This window comes from Acomys russatus, chromosome 2, assembly GCF_903995435.1.
Source record: "Acomys russatus chromosome 2, mAcoRus1.1, whole genome shotgun sequence".
NCBI classification, from domain to species: domain Eukaryota; kingdom Metazoa; phylum Chordata; class Mammalia; order Rodentia; family Muridae; genus Acomys; species Acomys russatus.
The window spans coordinates 103540888-103560465 of record NC_067138.1 but is presented as its reverse complement, the minus strand read 5'-3'; the positions used below and the strand labels follow the sequence as shown (position 1 = coordinate 103560465).

At 40.2% G+C, this 19578-nt stretch overlaps 1 protein-coding gene across 1 annotated transcript in view; it reads right to left on the bottom strand.

Moving 5' to 3' along the window:
* Nucleotides 1-19578, bottom strand: part of Patj (PATJ crumbs cell polarity complex component) — a 284333-nt gene that overhangs the window by 230963 nt on the left and 33792 nt on the right. The window contains exons 11-14 of the mRNA XM_051164507.1: nt 18525-18666; nt 13972-14112; nt 10723-10811; nt 7462-7518 (exon numbers count right to left, since the gene is read on the bottom strand). Coding sequence (XP_051020464.1) covers nt 7462-7518; nt 10723-10811; nt 13972-14112; nt 18525-18666 — 429 coding nt within the window. The remainder of the gene's footprint in view (nt 1-7461; nt 7519-10722; nt 10812-13971; nt 14113-18524; nt 18667-19578) is intronic.

The window sequence follows — 19578 nt, the reverse complement described above, 5'->3', positions numbered from 1 at the left end:
GTATGGGGGAAAAACGCTAATACAAAAAGACTCTCAGATAAATAATGCTTTAAAAACAGAATATAAGGGAAAGGGCCTCTGAAGGATCACACTCTAAAAGCTCTGGACACACGCACCCAGGACAGAAATCTACCATTTGCCCTGTCCTTAGTAATGAAGACAATAATGGAGGAAACAAATAAAATCCATAAACAAATGCAGGAAGATGCAGCCAAACAGACTGAGGACATTAAAGAGTCCTATTGAGAGGAAATGAAGAAATCACTGGAAGAAATTCAGGAAAATACAAACAATCAGATGAAAAAATCAATAAAACAGGTCAGGATCTGAAGATGAAACTGGAAATGCTTAAAGCACAGACAGAAGAAAAATGGGAAAGAGAGAACTTAGAGAAGAGTGCAGGAAATGCAGAGGTAAGCTTCTGTAACAGAATTCAAGAGATGGAGGAAAGAATCTTGGAAGCAGACGATACAATCGAAAAACTTGATGGAACCATCAAAGAAAATGTTAAATCTGAAAAATTCCTGACACAAAACATACAAGAAACCAGAGACACCATAAAAAGACAAAACCTGAGGATAATAGGAATTGAGGAGAGAGAAGACTCCTGGCTTCAAGGTCCAGAAAAGATTTTCAACAAAATCATAGAAGAGAATTTCCCCAATTTAAAGAAGGAGATGCATATAAACATACAAGAGGCCTACAGGACACCAAACAGAATAGACCAAAAAAGAACCCCCCCGCCCCCACCGCCAAATAAAAATCAAAACACGAAATGTACAGAATAAAGAAAAAATATTAAAAGCAGCAAGGGGAAAAGGCTAAGTAACATATAATGGCAAACCTATCAGAATTACACCCGACTTCTCAGCAGAGACCATAAAAGCCATAAGGGGCTGGACAGAGGGCCTGCAAACCCTAAGAGACCACAGATGCCAGGCCAGACTACTATACCCAGCAAGATATTCCATGACAAAAACAAATTCAAATAGTACGCATCTATAAATCCGGCCCTACATTAGTTACTAGAAGGAAAATTCCAACCCAAAGTGACAAACTACAACCAAATAACACAGGAAATAGATAACCTCACTGTTCCAAACATAACCACACAAACACTCTATTGCACCCAACATCAAAATCAAGGGACTTAACAGTCACTGGTCATTAATATCTTGCAGCATCAATGGTCTCAATTCTCCAATAAAAACACACAGACTAACTGAATGGATGCAAAAACAAGACCCAACATTCTTCTGCATTCAAAAACACATTTCAGTCACAAGGATAAACATTACCTCAGGGGAAAAGGCTGAAAAAAGGTATTCTAAGCAAAGGGACACAAGAAGCAAGCTGGTGTAGCTATTTTAATATCTAATAAAACAGACTTTCAACCAAAATTAATCAAAAGAGATAAGGAAGGACACTTTATAGTGATCAAAGGTAACTTCAACCAAGATGACATCATAATTCTGAACATGTACACCCCCAATACAAGGGCATCAACCTTTGTAAAAGAAATGTTAACAGAGCTTTAACCACACATCAATCCTCACACAGTAATAGTGGGAGACTCAACATCCCACTTTCACCAAAGGATAGGTCAATGAAATAGAAACTAAACTGAGAAATAATGACACTAACTGATGGCGTGAATCAAATAGATCTAACAGATATCTACAGAATTTTTCACCCAAACACAAAAGATTATACCTTCTTCTCAGCACTTCACGGAACCTTGTCCAAAATTGGCCATATAGTACATGACAAAGTAAGCCTCAACAGATACAAAAAGATTGAAATAATACCATGTTTCCTATTAGACCACAATAAACTAAAGCTGGACTTCAACGACAACAGAAATAGCAAAAAGCCTACACACACATGTAAACTAAACAACTCTCTACTTAATGACAACTGAGTCAGGAAAGAAAAAAAGAAAGAAATTAAAGACTTCTTAAAATTGAATGAAAATGAAGGTACAACATATCCAAATTTATGCGATACATTGAAAGCAGTGCTAAGAGGAAAATTCATAGCACGAAGTGCCTTCATAAAGAAATTGGAAACATCTAGGCAACTAATGACACATCTGGAAGCCCTAGAAAACAAAGAAGCAGAAACACCCAAGAGGAGTAGATAGCTAGAAATAATCAAACTCGGGGCTGAAATCAATAAATTAGAAACAAAGAGAACAATTCAAAGAATCAACAAAACCAGGAGCTGGTTCTTTGAGAAAAATCAATAGGACAGACAAACCATTAGCCAAACTAATTAAAAGGCAGAAAGACACTATCCAAATCAACAAAATCAAAAATGAAAATGGAGACATAACAACAGACACTGAAGAAATACAAAGAATCATTAGGTCCTACTTCAAAGGTTTATATGCCACAAAATTTGAAAATCTAGGGAAATGGACAACTTTCTTGATCAATTCCACCTGCCAAAGCTGAATCAAGATCAGATAAACAAATTAAATAGTCCTATTTCTCCTACAGAAATAGAAGCAGTCATTAAAAGTCTTCCAACCAAAAAAAGCCCAGGACAGAAGGTTTCAGTGCAGAATTCTACCAGACCTTCAAAAAGCTAATACCGCTACTCTTCAAGCTGCTACACAAAATAGAAATGGATGGATCATTACCAAACTCATTCTATGAAGCTACAGTCACTTTGATACCTAAACCTCACAAAGACCCAACAAAGAAAAAGAATTTCAGACCAATTTCTCTATGAACAGTGATGCAAAAATAATAAAATACTTGCAAAGTGAATCCAAGAACACATCAAAGATATCATTCACCATGACCAAGTAGGCTTCATTTCAGGTATGCAGGGATGGTTCAATATATGGAAATCCATCAATGTAATCCATATAAACAAAGTGAAAGAAAAAAACCACATGATCAGAAAAAGCATTTCACAAAATCCAACACCCATTTATGTTTAAAGTTTGGAAAGAATAGGGATACAAGGCACATACCTCAACATAATAAAGGCTATAAACAGTAAGCCAACAGCCAACATCAAATTAAACGCAGAGAAACTCAAGGAAATTCCTCTAAAATCAAGGACCAGACAAGGCTGCCCACCTTCTCTATATCTCTTTAATATAATTCTTGAAATTCTAACTAGAGCAATAAGACAACAAGAGGAGATCAAGTGGATCCAAATGAGAAAGAAGGAAGTCAAATCCATATTTGAGATTATATGATAGTGTACATAGGTGACCCCCAAAATTCTACCAGAGAACACCTACAGCTGATAAACACCTTCAGCAAAGTGGCTGGATACAAAATTAACTCAAAAAAGTCAGTAACCTTCCTATATACAAATGACAATCTTGCTGAGAAAGAAATTAGGGAAATGACACTCTTCATGATAGCCACAATTAATATAAAGTATCTAGGAGTAATGCTAACCAAGCAAGTGAAAGGCTTGTTTGGGAAAAACAAAACAAAACAACAACAACAACAAAAAACTTCAAGTCTCTGAAGAAGGAGACTGAAGATGACATCAGAAGATGGAAACATCTCCCTTGTTCATGGATTGGGAGAATTAACATAGTAAAAATGGCCATCTTACCAAAAGTAGTTTACAGATTCAATGCAATCCCCATCAAAATACCTACACAATTTTTTAAAGAAATTGAAAGATCAATTCTCAACTTCATATGGAAAAACAAAAAACCCAGAATAGCTAAAAGAATCCTATATAATAAAAGATCCTCCATATGAATCTCCATAACTTATCTCGAGTTGTACTATAGAGAAAGAGTAATTAACACAGCATGGTACTGGGATAGCAATAGATGTGTTGAACACTGGAATCGAATTGAAGACCCAGAAATAAATCCACAAAGATTTTTGACAAAGAAGCCAAATCTATTGAGTTTCTTAATTGAATAGCATCTTAAACAAATGGTGCTACTCTACTGAATGTCTATATGTAGAAAAATGCAAGTAGATCCTTATTTATCACCATGCACAAAAAATCAAGTGGATTAAAGACCTCAACATAAAACCAGAGACACTAAATCTGTTAGAAGAAAAAGTGGGGAAGAGCCTGGAACTCATTGGCACAGGAGACAACTCCAACAGCCCAGGCTCTAAGGTCAATAATTAATAAATGGGACCTCATGAGGCTGAGAAGCTTCTGTAAGGCAGGAGACACTGTCAATAGAACAAAGAGACAGCCTACAGACTGGGAAAAGATCTTCACCAACCCTACATCTGATAAAGGACTAATACCCAAAATATATAAAGAACTCAAGAAATTAAATACCACCAAACCGAATAACCCAATTGAGAAATGGGGCTCAGAATTAAACAGAATTCTCAACAGAGGAGTATCAAATGGCTGAGAAACACTTAAAGAAATGCTCAACCTCCTTAGTCATCAGGGAAATGCAAATCAAAACAACTCTGAGATTCCATCTTACACCCATCAGAATGGCTAAGATCAAAAATTCAAGCGACACCACATGCTGGTGAGGATGTAGAGAAAAGGGAATACTCCTTCATTGCTGGTAGAAGTGCAAATTTGTACAACCACTTTGAAAATCAATCTGGCGCTTTCTCAGAAAACTGGGAATAGAGCTACCTCAAGACCCAGCTATTCCACTCCTTGGAATATACCCAAAAGATGCTTCACCACACAACAGCGACATATGCTCAACCATGTTCATAATGGCCTTATTCATAATAGCCAGAATCTGGAAACAACTTAGATGTCCCTCAGTTGAAGAATGAATAAAGAAACTGTGGTACATTTACACCTTGGAATACTAGTCAGCTATTAAAAATAAGGAAATCCTGAAATTTGTGGACAAAATGGATGGAACCAGAAATGATCATACTGAGTGAGTTAACTCGGACCCATAAAAATACATATGGCATATACTCACTAATAATTGGACACTAACCCAACAGGGATGTCCCTGAAAGTCTTCACTTAGCAGGAGATTGTGAATAGATGCTGGGTCTTCCTATTGGGACTCTGGGTAAGAGAGGTATGGGAGAATGAGGAAATAGAAGGATCCAGAGGGTCCTAGAAACCTACAAGAAGAACATCAAGGCTAGCACATCTGGACCCAGGGCGGGTCTGCTCAAACTACTGTACCAACCAAGGACAATACATGAAGTAAATCTAGAACCCCCATTCAGATCTAGCCAATGGACATCACATTCTCCACAGTTGTGTGGAGAGCGGGGACTGACTCTGACTTGAACTCTGGTGCCCCCTATTTCACCACTTCCCCTTGGTGGGAGGCCTGGTGGCACTCAGAGGAAGGGTAAACAGGCTACCAGGATGAAATCTGATAGGCTGTGATCATAGGGTTGGGGACAAAGCCCTCTTTGTCACAGACCTAGGGGAGGGGAACAGCGTGAAAGAGGAAGGGAGGGAGAAATGGGAGGAGACAAGTGAAGGGATAACAACTGAGATGTCATCTGAACAAATTACTTAAAGAAAGAAAGAAAGCTTTCCTGTCTGAAATTGCTAACCATTTGTTTTCCTGGCTTCCCCTACCTAGTTGCACTGCCTAATAGTCTCAGGTCACACGTTATCTTTAGTAAGTGACTAATTTTTATTGTTGCTGTTTCTTCCACTCGTGTAACGACCTTTTGATGTGTTCTCTTCTAGAACTCCACTGTAGCCTAGAGCACATGGCACCTGCCTACAGATCTGCTTCGTGCTCTGCGGCCTGTTCTGCTTGCTAGTAACTATGAGGATCCTAGCCTTACACTTTCATCATGTGAACAGGCACCAAAAGGCAAGCTGTATAATGAACTGAGCCTGGTCCAAGGCGTGCTTTAAAGCCAAAGGATTTCTAAAGCTCTACAACTATATGACAAAGGAAACTTAAAGCTAATTAGAAAAACTGTGAAAAGTAAAATAACTATTGAGTTTAGATGGGTTATCACATGTTCATTATTGTTTTGAACGGAATATCTCCCAACACATTTAGATAGATTTATAAATCAACAGCAACTGTCAGAAAGATGACACTGAAACTAATTTACAACTAGCTGTAAAGAGCAATGTTAATTTTACATTGTGGATCTGAGGAGAACTTGACCAGCCAGCCAGCATGGCGTCCATGAGGAAGTAACTTAAAATGGAGCTGAGTTAGGAAGGAAAAAAATATTCTCCACTATCAGCCTTGAGAATTCAATCTCATAAAACAAGGGCCAGCAAGATAGCTCAGGAAGCGAAAGTGCTTGTTCACAGGCCTAACGGCAGGAGCGCAATCCTCAGTTCCCACAAGGTGGCAGGAGAGAGCCAGATCTGGAGAGCTGTTCACTAATCTCTGCACCATGGCATGAGGTCTGTGGAGGGGGGTAGGGATGGAGGGGGGGAGGTGAACACCCACACCCATACAGAAAATCTAAAACAACAGCACAATCAGCAAACAATTATGGAGGTGAAAAACCACATATGCAAAGGAGGAAATAGTAAAACTATCTGAACAGACATTTAGCTTAAGAAATCCCCACGAAGGGTGTGTGTGTGTGTGTGTGTGTGTGTGTGTGTGTGTGTGTGTGTGTGTGTGTGTGTGTGTGTGTGTGTGTGTATGTGTGTGTGTGTGTGTGTGTGTTACAAGCACCGCCTTGGGTGCTCCAGAGCAACAGCAAGTGCTCTTAACCATTCACCCAGTTCTCCGTGTGTGTGTGTGTGTGTGTGTGTGTGTGTGTGTGTGTGTTACAAGCACCGCCTTGGGTGCTCCAGAGCAACAGCAAGTGCTCTTAACCATTCACCCAGTTCTCCAGCCCCAAAGAACTCACTGTAAGCACTGCACCTGAATGCAGACTGTAAGGCGGGCTCAGTGCTTAGGTCCTTGGAGGAGCACAATAGTGCTTCTGAAACTCTCTGGAAAAGAAAACCTTTCTTTTTCTATTATTTATTGCAAAAGATGTTTTAACCAGTTTAGGTCTGGTTGCCGAGAACAGAAACTACAAATCCATCTGTAAGGAGAAGACAAAAAGAACATAGAGAAAATCCTGCCTAACTTACATGATTGCGTGTTCTTGACAGCAGTAACCAAGCAGACTAAGCAAAGAATAACAAACACAGAACGCCAACCATCTTTTCTGTCCTTGAACATCTAGACATTTTGGTTTTTCCAAGCCTATCCTTGGTCCAGACTGTAGAAAGCCTTTCCCAGAAGTCTCCTCCATACAATGCCTGAAGAGCTGACACACTCACCTGTCATCTTCATGACAACTGTGGCAGTCAGCCCTGGGCTTCTGGCTTCTGGAAGAAGCAGGAGGATTCCACACTCATTCCTCCCCCACTGCAACAGCCATCTGCGTCCTCTGTGACTGAGCCCTGCCTCACTTTTTGAACCCACTCAGGACTGAATGCTGGAGCCTGGAGGTTACGCCACTCAGCCTCTTCAGTGAGAATGTAAGGACAGCTCATCACAGCGCTGAAACCAGCAGCCTTTAGCCAAGCGCTCACCTTTGAGTACTTCTGCAGCTCCTCATCGTCTGCAATCTGTGTGTCCAAAGTGGCTACCTACGGTTACAAGGAAAACATCTCTGTTTTGTATGAGCATAATTTCATTTCCTCTGCATTCTGAAATTCATCCCTAAACCCAGCACCCTGATGACTTACCTGAACACCTGTACCACGCATTTCTGAAATCCATACGTACAGCGCACATCAACGCACTTACTTTGCTTTTATTCTCTGCACTAATCTCTTCACCCTGTATTACCCAGGAGTTGAACTGAAGGTGACGTGTGAATTGATGCCTCATTCTCCCTCTGCATGGATAGGCTATATTTATTAACAGCTTACAGATGCAAGCCATCAATAAAGTACTTTTCCTGGCAAGGAATTCATTTCCACGGATGTCACCAATAAAACTCAAACTAATGTTTGAATAACACACACACACACAAGTATCTTTGGATATTGAGAGGCTGCTCAAGTTTTCATGAAGGTGTATTATGTCTTTATTCTGACATCAGTTCTAACTTACTTAGGATACCTAGTACAAGGAAAATGCTACATAAACATGTTTTAGTATATTATTTACCAATGATGATGTGAAAACAAAAGTCTGTACCTGTTCAGTGCTGATGAAAAAAAAATTCCCCCAAATGTATTTAAATCACAGTGAGAATGTGGAATCTATAAACATGGAGCCAAAAGATATGATGTTCTAACTATACCAACTTTAAATACTATGATCACCCAAATATTAATAAAATCCTAATTATAATGGATATATAAAAGTTTTACTCTTGAACATCAAGATGGCTTAGCAGGAGTTGGAGAGATGACTCCGCTGTTAAAACAGCATGGCTGCTTTTCCAGGGAATCTGGGTTTGATTCCCAGAGCCCGATGGTGGCTCACAACCACCTGTAACTCCAGTTCCAAGGAATATGTGTGTATTAAAGGTAATTTTATAAGACTGTGTTTGTTTTTTCAGTTTCTCTCTTAACCCAGCTACCACAGGAATAATTGAGACTCTATTATACTATTTAAACAAGCTTCACAGCATAAGAACTGAGCAGTTATTACTCTATTCTTAACCCTCTAAGCTAACTTCGCCTCTTCCCAACTTACATCCCAGAGACATGTGAACTTTGTAGCTTTTCCTGTTCCAGCTCTCTCTCCTCAACCTTGGCTATAAGCTGCTTTTATTGGCATATCAAGGGATAGTTGGGGAGCAGTGTTTATACAACATTGAGACAGGAGATTCTCAGAATAAGGATTGCAACCAGATATAAGAGGGACAGAAATTAGCATTTGAATTACACAATAACCAGATGCCTAAAAATATGGCCTCTTCTGGCCTGCCTCTTTGTGTACCAAGGACACTGGTGGTGCACATACATATACTCAGTCAGGCATTTACAAAGAAAATGAAATATTTTTTAAATGGCTCAGCAGGGAAGAGCCCTTGCTGTGCAAGCCTAATGAGCGGAGCGTAGTCTCTAAAGCAAACGCAATCCTAGAAGGAGCCGGGCTCCTGGAAGTTGTCCTTGCGCCTTCACATGTACACCAGGCATTCACACCCACATTCACACACACAGTCATAATTTATAAAATATTTAAAGTTTCACTCTTAACAAAACTAAGAACACTGCTGTTGTAAAATTTCAGATGCCATGGAGGCATGTATCAGTAGATGGTGACAGGAGGGTCAAGAGTTGAAAGTTAGCCTCAGCTACAGAACCTTAGGCTATGCAGAACTATGTAAGACCCTGTCTCAAGTCACTGTCCCCTCCTCCACAAAAAACAAACAAACAAGCAAACAGCTTAGCAGGACTCTGGAGGAAAGCACAATTTGAACAGTGCAATGTGCATTCACTCACTCCTCTGCCTTTCCAAGCTTCCGCCTTGTATCCCTACAACTTTAAAAGAAGCCCTGTAAGCAAAGTAAAATTCTCTCTCCCATTTTTAGCTTCGACTTCACCATGTGATATACAAAAATTTTGATATGCAGAGAATAAACCATTTACACACACACACACACACACACACACACACACACACATCCATCTCAGAACTTTACTTCCCAATATAGCACCATTAGTTAAAAGCTGGGCTAGCAGGCCGAAAGCTCTGAGTTTGAGCTATCAAAAATCAAGTTTGACAGTTCACGTCTGTAATCCCACAACTGGGGAGATGAAAGCAAGAAGGTCACAAGTTCAAGGTCATCCTTAGCTACATAGCAAGTTTGAGGCCAGTTTACGCTACATGAAAGCCTATTTCAAAAAATAAAAAATAAAAAATCCCACGATAAAACGCTGAGCCGCATATTGTCAGAGCACATACCACCGCGGTAGAGAAATGTGGCTGTCTGGGTAGTAGCCTCGTCGCAGCGTTCTTTGAACTGGAGACCCCGCAGTGACAAGAACTAACATGCAGGCCCAACATGAGCAAGAAAGCAACCATGTGACTGAGTGACACTAAAGCTTCTCTGGTGACAGTGCCACACATTCAGAATCAGGAATAAAGTGTCTAGCATTAATGACAACCCAGTATTAATGATCCTATACATAAAAATATGTGTCAGGGCTACATACCAGGACCTTGTCTAAAGAAGAAAATATGAAAGGCAACAGCTATTGTATTGCCATGTTTGATAAATACCGATGAGAGTTTTCTAACACAGCTTTCTGCTTTCATGTGGACTCACTTGGGGAAATGTAACGAATCCTTTACTGGCCAAGTGTAATAACAGGTGAAAGGAAGTCTAACGGCCTGCTGGCACTGTAAACTCATGCCTCACCTAAATTACTTCCCGTTCTTCTAAATACATTCGATAATCATTCTTCCATTTTTCTCATAAAACTGTAAGATTCTTTGTGAAACACAGGACTAATATCCATAGCCCTTTCAGTGTACAATAAAACAAACAGAACATAAAAGCAATCATAAAGATGGCAGCCATTTTAAGGAGCTGATTCAAGTTATAAATTTAAAGGCAGGCTCTCATCCTCCTAGTGTTCTTCTGCCTATTGGTGACCTAAATGGCTTCAACATGAACTGAGTGTCTGTTAATTGTAACTGAAGTTTGTGTACAGTCCTTAATTGTTCTTATGGCTTAAAATGCTTTAACGGTTGATTCATTGCTCTAAAAGGAAAGAAAGACAGGAAGAAAACCATAAAGGCAGCCTGCATCTTCTTTGACTCTCAGGTCATGTTAAACTATAGTAACATGAAGTGAAACTTTCCATTAAAAGATATTTTTTTAAACATACCATTACTTCATACTCTGGGCCCAGTAGATTTTCCCATCTGGATTTCAGATGATTTTCTGGAGAGCCAGGGCCTTTCTCTGGATATATATCTGTAAGAAAAAGAACGTTGAAGCTACTGTGAGCCAAACATGCTAACTAATAAATTCTTCAATAATAACTCAGCTTTGGTAGGTAAAGGGAAATGAGTAAAAAGGAAAAAATATTAATTTAAATCTACCTGGTAATGTAAATCAAAGTAACTTATGAGACTAATGCAAAATGTAAAACCACCTGTGGTGAAATCATGAGGGGCTCTTGTTCAGGAATACCTTAAAGCAAGGAAGAAGTGATGAATTACAAGTGAAATCTGAATGTATAGTTTATCCTATATACCTGGGTTAGTTTTATTCGTAGGTCTTATAAATTTGACTTAGATGTTAACCTTTTCAAAGAAGTACCTGTCCTAGCTCTCCGTTGAGGACATACATGAGTGTGGAGCTACCAGTGTAATCAAGTCACAGTGAAGCAACCCAGCTTCCACACGCCAGGACAGACAGAAAGGCTGTCCACCTAAAACCTGACTTTGAGCAGATAGAAACTCTGGCTTTCACGCCAGCCTCTTGTTACTGCTTAATTACCATTATCTGTTCAACGCTCTTGACTTAATGGAGCCATCGTTGCACAGGTGAGATCACTTTAAAGGTGGAGACAGAGTTCAAGTGCCCCAGGCCTGTCCTCTATATAGTCTTGCACAGACTCTCAGGGCGGCCAGCAGGCTGAAGAATGCCTGAGAGAGAAAAGTCTAAGCACTAAAGCCATCAATTGCGTTTACATCCGTACTAATAGCAGCAGATAAAAAGGCTCCACGTTTTGTAAGTTTCTCATTTCTGCCGTAAGATTGGACATGGCACAGAACACTTACCACAAACGACAGAACCATCTGCCTGCATCAGATGTAACCTGCAGCATCAGCTCTTTCATCTTCAGAGCAGCTCACTTTGGCTGCACAGAATGCCTAATTGCATACTACAAATCATTACGTTAAACAGGCTAACTTCAGAATCAGAGACAAAGACTAATGAACACTAAAGAACTCAAATTACTCCACTTACAAAAGAACGTCCAGGAAATAAAGATATGAACTGACGTGCTAGATCACATCTGGGGGCAGCTCATCAGGGACCCTGTTCAACAAGCACCAAAATCATCGGGTGGCAAGCACTGCTACGAACACTTCCTTCAGGAAGTATGAGTTCTTACCAATTTCCTGTTTTGTTTTTAATTTATCAGTGTTTGAGAGGAGGGGAGTGAGGGAGGTGGGTCTACAAGCTGCAGCACACACAAGGCCCTCAGAGGCCAACTCCTGCGGCGCTGGCCTTCTTCCTCCTCACATGGGTTCTGTGAATTAACCTTGGGTTTTCAGGTTAGCACAAGTATCTTTACCCACTGCGCCCTTTACCAAATTCTTTAAAAGTTTTAACATTATGCTGTTCAGTTTCTTCCAGGTGTAGCTTCATAGTTGCTTAATAACTCTGAACAAAATCTACAATGTACTAAGAGAATTCTGAGCTTACAAACATGATGGAAGTCAGGTGACTGAAGATTCACTGAAAAGGCTGAAAAAGAAAAAAGTCTCACCAATTCCTTCAGGGTGGTTACCTTTCAGATACAAAATAAACACACAGACAACTATGCATTTTAAAGTCCAGCTCAAAGGACTAAGGTTAGAGAGGGAGGTGGTTAATCTACTTGCAGCAACTTAAATAAAATAAAATAAAAATAAAAATAAATCTGCAGAAAAGGATAAAACAGGAGAGTGACAAGACTATCTTCATCACGCGCATGAGATAGACGTTAGGCTGGAGTCTAATGTCACAGCAGCCAAGAGAGCCAGGCATACTTGCAAACTGAAATTATACATGTGCAGGAAGAAAAAAATATGTCAAATTCATTTTAAAAGCATAAGAACCATGCTGAGTGTGGTGGTATATGCTTAATCCCAGCACTGAGAAGGCAGCAGCAGGCAGATCTCTTTGAGTTCGGAGCCAGCCTGGTCTGCAGAGCAAGTTTCAGACCACCAGGGCTACATAGTGAGACCCTATGTTTTAAAAAAGGAAAGAAGGAAAAAAGAAAAAGAAGAAAAGTCAGGGCCCAGCACAGGAGAAGCAGAGACAGGAACATTGTGCGCTCTAGGCCAGCCTGAGCTATACAGTAATACCTTTCCTCAAAAGCAAACAAAATCATGACAATAGTAATGAGACAAAATATTTTCCAAAGGTATTTCTAATTTCAAGTTTATTTAATTTCTACCTAGTAGCTCTTTGATATTTATCTGAGCTCAACTAAATTAAAAGAGTAACAATTAATTATACTCTAGTTGGATTCAAAGGAGGCAGAGAGCTCCTAAACTTTTATCTTAAGTGAAACATTAATGCCTTCCTTCAGGCTACCTTTCCTAACTTAAAAAAGGCAAAAGCCAGCTTCTCTGGAACATGGATGTTGTTAAATATTTTAACAAGTTTCACTTAGCTGGCAAAGCTTTCCTGAGCACTTCTGCAAAAGGGCCAAGCTGTAATTTAGTAATTGCAGAGGGGAGTCCCGATGATAGCTGAAGTCATAGTGTAAAAAGGTCAAAGTTGGAAACAACTCAAAAATTTAAATATACAGCAGCCTAGTCATTTGATGTGACATATAAAAAATTCATCTTACTAACTTTTATGAAGAAAACAGACACACTGATAGATCATAGAAAGATAGACAGATGATAAATAGGCTATTTAGATATAAATACAATTATACAAGTAAAAATACATAGTAATTAAAATGCTATATAGTTATTACATACTAATAAATATACATTTGAAACACAAATAAACAAAGATTAAAGAAAAATGCATTTGGTGCTCTACTATCAAATGTTAACATTATGTTAATGTTATATTTAAAACACCTCATTTTGTTAAATTTGGAGAGCGGGATATGAGGTTGACCCTAAGGCCTCATACCTGCTAGGCAAGCACTCTGCCATGGTGGTACATCCCTAGCAAGAGAGCCAGCCTCAGGGGCTAAGATGTCTCTCCAGCATGGGCATCCATCAGGTGGAAACTGCTTTTAGGCAGGTCTTTTGGTTACTACCTATTATTGGAATATTTATAGCTTTACAATGTTCTTGGTATAATATTGCCTGAGTCTGATTCAGTGGAAGCCACAGCATAAATGGCTAATAAACAAACAGGTTGAAGAACTCCACAGTAAAGGCTCTGGGCCTACCTGGCTCTTCTAAAGCTTGTATGGCACCGTCTTTTAGATTGTTCAGTCTTTCTCCAGTGTCTTCTGCTTCCATACCCAAATTAGTCTCTGTGTGCATGGGTCCAGTTAGTGCTGGTACTTTAGGTGGTTCTGCCACAGTTCCTAAAATAAGAAGTGTTGGCTGAAATCACTAGTCCTGTTTGAGAGGAAAGGTCACATTCAAATGAGTTTATTTTACTTCCATTCACCCTTTCCAGGACCTTGCTGCAGTTGGTTCCTTTATACTAAAGTGTTCTGAAGGATAACTAGTTAATTCCAAAAACAGTTTGATAGTATTCAAAGAATGAGGAAGTATAGAAAATGAAAGCGAAAAGCAAGGTTAAGCCATGACAAAACAGTAGTAGGCTCTTTATAACATAGATTTAGGAAAAAAAGGAAAAAAGAAGCCAACAAAAATGAAAAGGTTGTATGCTCTAGCCGTTATGGACAGGTATTAAGCAACGTATCCAACTAGGCTGAGCCAACATCAAGCACATGTGGACAGGCACACTAGCACCCTCAAAGACTGGAGGTGGAAGAACTCCCCTGAGTGCAGATGGAGCTCCTCCTTCTCCTCAGCTGAGGCAAGTAAAGTTGAGCAAAGTTACTGGCAAGTCACTAAGTATCTCTTAACCAATGGAAAAGATGCACAAGTAACAATGCAGAGAGCTTCATTATAAAAAAAACTTCCCATCATTTTAAAATAACTGTTCAATTTTAATACATAGTTTTTAAATGTACACAAATGTTTTGCCTTCATGTGTGTATAATACATCAATCAAGTGTGGGACTGCTCAGCCCAGAGGATAGAAGAGGGTGTCAGATTCCTTGCAACTAGTGTAGGCATAAGGCTATTGTGTAATTCAAATGCTGATTTCTGCATCCCCCATATCTGGTTGCAATCCTTGTTCTGAGAATCTCCTGTCTCAATGTTGTGTAAACACTGCTCCCCAATTGTCCCCTGATGTGCCAATAAAGCAGTTTACAGCCAATCACTGATCAGGGGAGAGAATAGGGCTGGACTTTCTGCGGCCAGGAGGAGGAGCTATAAGAAAAAGTAAGGAATTCAGCCACAGGAGAGGCCCAGAAGACACCACCGAAGAGGAGCTGGAGCAGAAAAGCAATAAAGTTCAAGTATCTCTGGGATATAAAATGGGAGGAAGCCAAATTAGCTTACAGGGTTAAGATTAGACTAGTAACTGCTTAGTTCTTGTGCTATGAAGCTTGTTAAAAGAATATAATAGAGTCTCAATTATTTGTGTGATAGCTGAGCTAAGAGAAAGTTAGGAGAGTTAAGAGAGAGAACAGTTTTGTAAAAGTAATTTTACCAATGTAGAGTTCTAGATGGTCACGAGCCACCATGTGTGTGCTGCAAACCAGATCCGGGACCTCTATAAGAACACCAAGTGTTCTTAATCATTGAGCCTTCTCTCCAGCTCTTTGTAAAAGAATTTTTATTAAAAGTATAAGGCTAGAAGGAAATCACCAAATTCAGGTTGTGGCATTTTAGTGGCAAAGACTAATCCCTTTAGAAACACAGAGAAAATCACAGGGCAGGGATGAGGGACTCATTTGGAAGCTACAAAGTCACCACACGTGGGACATGTGGCTGACGAAGGACTTTAAGAGAGGAATCAGGAAGAGTAGGAAAAGGAAATACAAAAGATATTTTAGAGCAACTGGAAGATGTGGTGTGTGTGTGTGTGTATGTGCGTGAGCGTGCATGTGTGTGTGTGTGTGCGTGTGCGCGTGTGCGAGATAATGTGTACCTGACATGTGTTTGTTGGTGTGCATGGACACAGACCACAGGAGGACTTCAAACATCCTGCTCTCCACCTTATTCTTTTGAGGTAGATCTCCCACTGAACCTGGAGCTAGGTTGGGGGTCAGGAAACTCCAGCAATTCTCTTGTCTCTACCCTTAACAGTGCTGGGTTTACTGGCACATGTGCAGCCATGCTCAGGTTTTTTTGCATGAAATCTGGGCATGCGAATCAGGTTTTGATGCTTGCACAGCAAGCATTCTTACCCTCTTACCCACAGAGCAATCTCCCTGATACCACCATCTGGGAAATCTCAAATACGTACCAAGTATTTGATATTAAATACTATTACTTCTCTTGGCTATGATAATATTATGATTGCTTAATAAAGCATCCTTATTTTCATGATGCCTACACCACTCACTCTAAGATGGTTCAGAAGAAACATGGGAAGATGACACCTGTCAGTCAGGGAAGATGGCACCTGTCGGGTCTAAGAGAAGGTGAGTGGTATTCATTCTATTCTGTTCCTTTTTCTAAATACTTGAAATGTTTTGACAACAAAGCACTCAGGCATACAGCCAGTTAAACGCCTGTGACTGTAACATGAGACTTTAAAACCACTTGCATAGTGTTTTGTGACTCATTAGTCAACTGATGCCACAAATAATGCATACATATTACTAGAATAAGAAATGTCAACCATTAATTGAAGTGTTATTTATTTATCATAACCAAGAAGAGGGCTTCAGTGAACACAGCATAAATACATAAATGAAACATCTATATACAAACAATAAATATTATTGACTCTTTTAAGAGGAAATCCAATCAATTGCTAGAGCATGGATGAGTGTGGAGGACACCATGTGAAATAAATTAGCTCAGTAGAGGGCAAACACTGCATGGCTCTACCCACTGGTGTTTTCTGCATAGTCAAAGTCAAATAGTAAAACGACAGATGCCAAGGAGAGGAGACTGACGTTAGTGACAATCAGAAGACCGGGATGTTCTACAGATAGGCTATTCAAAAGTGTGCACACAGCGAACAACAGAGAGCACTCAACAGTGAGTGTGCAGGCTGAGGCTCTTTTTAGACACAGGGTCTCACTAGGAAGCCTTGCTGGTCTAGTACGTGCAAGGTAGACCAGGCTGACTGTGCACTCTTAGCAATGCTTTTAAGCAGCACTCAGGTGGCAGAAGCAAGCAATCTTTCTGAGTCTGAGGCCAGCCTGGTCTACAAAGTGAGTCCAGGACAGCCAGGGCTACACAGAGAAACCACTGTCTCAAAAAAGAGAGTTCCTGGTCATTACCCATTGTGACTGAGGATGACTCCATTGCATGTGATGAGGTGAGAACTGCACAAAAGGAGAAAGTGAATGTGGCACTAGCGCCATCACTCTGCTTCCTGACCAAGTGATTTCCTCCTGCGCCCACACTTTCCTGGCCGCCATGATGCACACTGCACCATGAACTGTAAGCCAGAGCTGACCCTTCCTTCCTGTCTTAAACTGTTTGCTTGGTGTATATTTGGTCACAGCAGTGAGGAAAGCAACTAATATTTTTGTTTCGTTTCATTTCGTTTTGTTTTTGTTTTAGACGTACTTATCTTACGTCTATGAGTGCTCAGATGTATGTGCACTTTATGTGTAGCTAGTGCCTGGAGAGGTCAGAAAAGAGCATTTTGAGTTTGTTTTTCCTTTTTTCTTTTCTTTTAGTTTCTTTTCTTTCTTTCTTTTTTAAATTCAGCATGGCCTCACTGGTCTGCAACTTGCTGCATAGATCAGGATGGACTTGAGCTCACAGAGATTTGCCTATCTATGTCTCCTGAGTGTTGAGATTAAAGACCTCCATCATCACACCTGGTGCAATTGGAGTTAATTATAGTTCCTTCTTTGATGCCAGTCAGAGGGGCTGGAGAGACGGCTCAGTAGTGTAGAGCACTGGCTGCTCTTCCAGAGGACCTGGATTCCGTTTCTAGCTCCCACATGGCAGCTTAAAACTGTTTGTAACTCCAGTTCCAAGGGACCTGATGCCCTCTTCTGGCCTTCATACACACCAGGCATACATGGGGTGCACGGATATACATGCAAACAAAAACACTCATACAAACAAAATAATGAAGTAATTGTAAAATTGTAAAAATGCCAATGCGAGCTAGTGAGGAAGCAGAGGAAGCCAGCCATGCACCATCAGAGCTTCACTAACACAGCACAGCAAAGGTACTTATGCCAACACTGATGGCCCTAGTTCAATCCCCATATGCTGGAGAGGAAGCACTGTCTCTCAAAAGATGTCCTCTGATATCCATAAAACTATATTTTCCCACACTGAAGACTTGCTATTTCATAACTTTACTGACAAACATTATTTTTAGTAAAAATGTTCTTCATAAAAATTTCTATTTTATTTTCTCACCATACTTCAAAAGGCACATCAGAGAGACAACTACAGTAAAACACATCGTTAAAAGCAAGAGATTACAAAATGTCAAGGTATGAGACAAATGAAGGGTCCTGGATCAAAAAAAGTGGTTTGTGCCTCTATTGAGAGGCGCTCTGGGCTCACTCAGCCAGGCCTGCTTCCTGTCATGTGGGCTGGTGCACTGCAGCGGACTCGGGAAACGGCTCTGCAAGGCTGACTTGCCTCTCCATTACTGCATTACTCAACACAAGTGACGTTTCCTACTCAGCCTCGCAGAACAACCTCCATACCCTGGCCATTCTTCCAGACCAAACTCCAGGGAGAAGAACAGGGCAAGAGCATTAATTACCTCTGCTTGAAGGCTGTTCAAACGGAGACACAGATGAAGATGCTTTCCTGCGAACGAGCGTTAGGTGCACCACCTGCCCAGCATTCCGTAATATTTCTACAACATCCTGGTTGGCAACACCCTGAATGTTCACACCATCCACCTGAGACAGTAAGAGACAGGACAGAGTTTCAACTACACCACTAGCGCCAGTTTTGTTTTGTTTTTTTGAAACAGGGTCTCATTATGCAGTGCAGAGAGGACAACTCAGTAACTAGGCCAAGCTGGCCTCGGAGTTGCAGTGTTTATTGTCCTCAGCCTCCCGAGTGCTGGGATTAGAGGCAGGAGCCATCCGTCATGCCTGTCAGCTGCTCCAATCTTTAATTCTGGCAGTGCTAAATAAAACTGAGTAACTAATTTTATCCCCCAAATACAGCATATTAGACTAGAAAGCAGTTTTGAATTAAAAAAAATAGTTTTGCTAATGAACTTATATGCAAATTAGAAAATAAATTCAATCTTACAGTTTTAAATCACACATTTTAAATATCAGCCCAACAGAGGTTTTAATCTCTAATGATAGTCAACATTTAAAAATTTTAAAAAGCTATAAAATCTGGTTAATTGTTTGACATAATCCTCAAGATATACCAAAAATTCACTAACAGCACTAAAGGGTTACTATACCTGTGTGGTATTATTATGTGATATTTTCCAAAGAAACACACTGACCTCCCAACACTGGCTCTTCTGGTGTCCTGAAATATGTATGTGCAAGAAGCCTGGCAGGCCAGACTATTGCTTTAGGGCTCCTCCTCACTTTTCTCAAAGCATGCACTGCTTCTACTGGCCTCCAGACACTAAAATCACCAGAAGACATTTGCAAAGCCAACATTCCTGAAAGGTGCTTTCCCAGATGGACTCTACTCACAGCACCTGCATCTGATTCCATGTCAGTCAGGGTGTGACGTGTATGTAATGTGAACAGACAGCAAAGCATGTAGATATAGATTTACTGCTAAAGAGGGAGGCTAAGTTTAACTAGCAAAAGGCTATATTCTCACTTATTTCAATT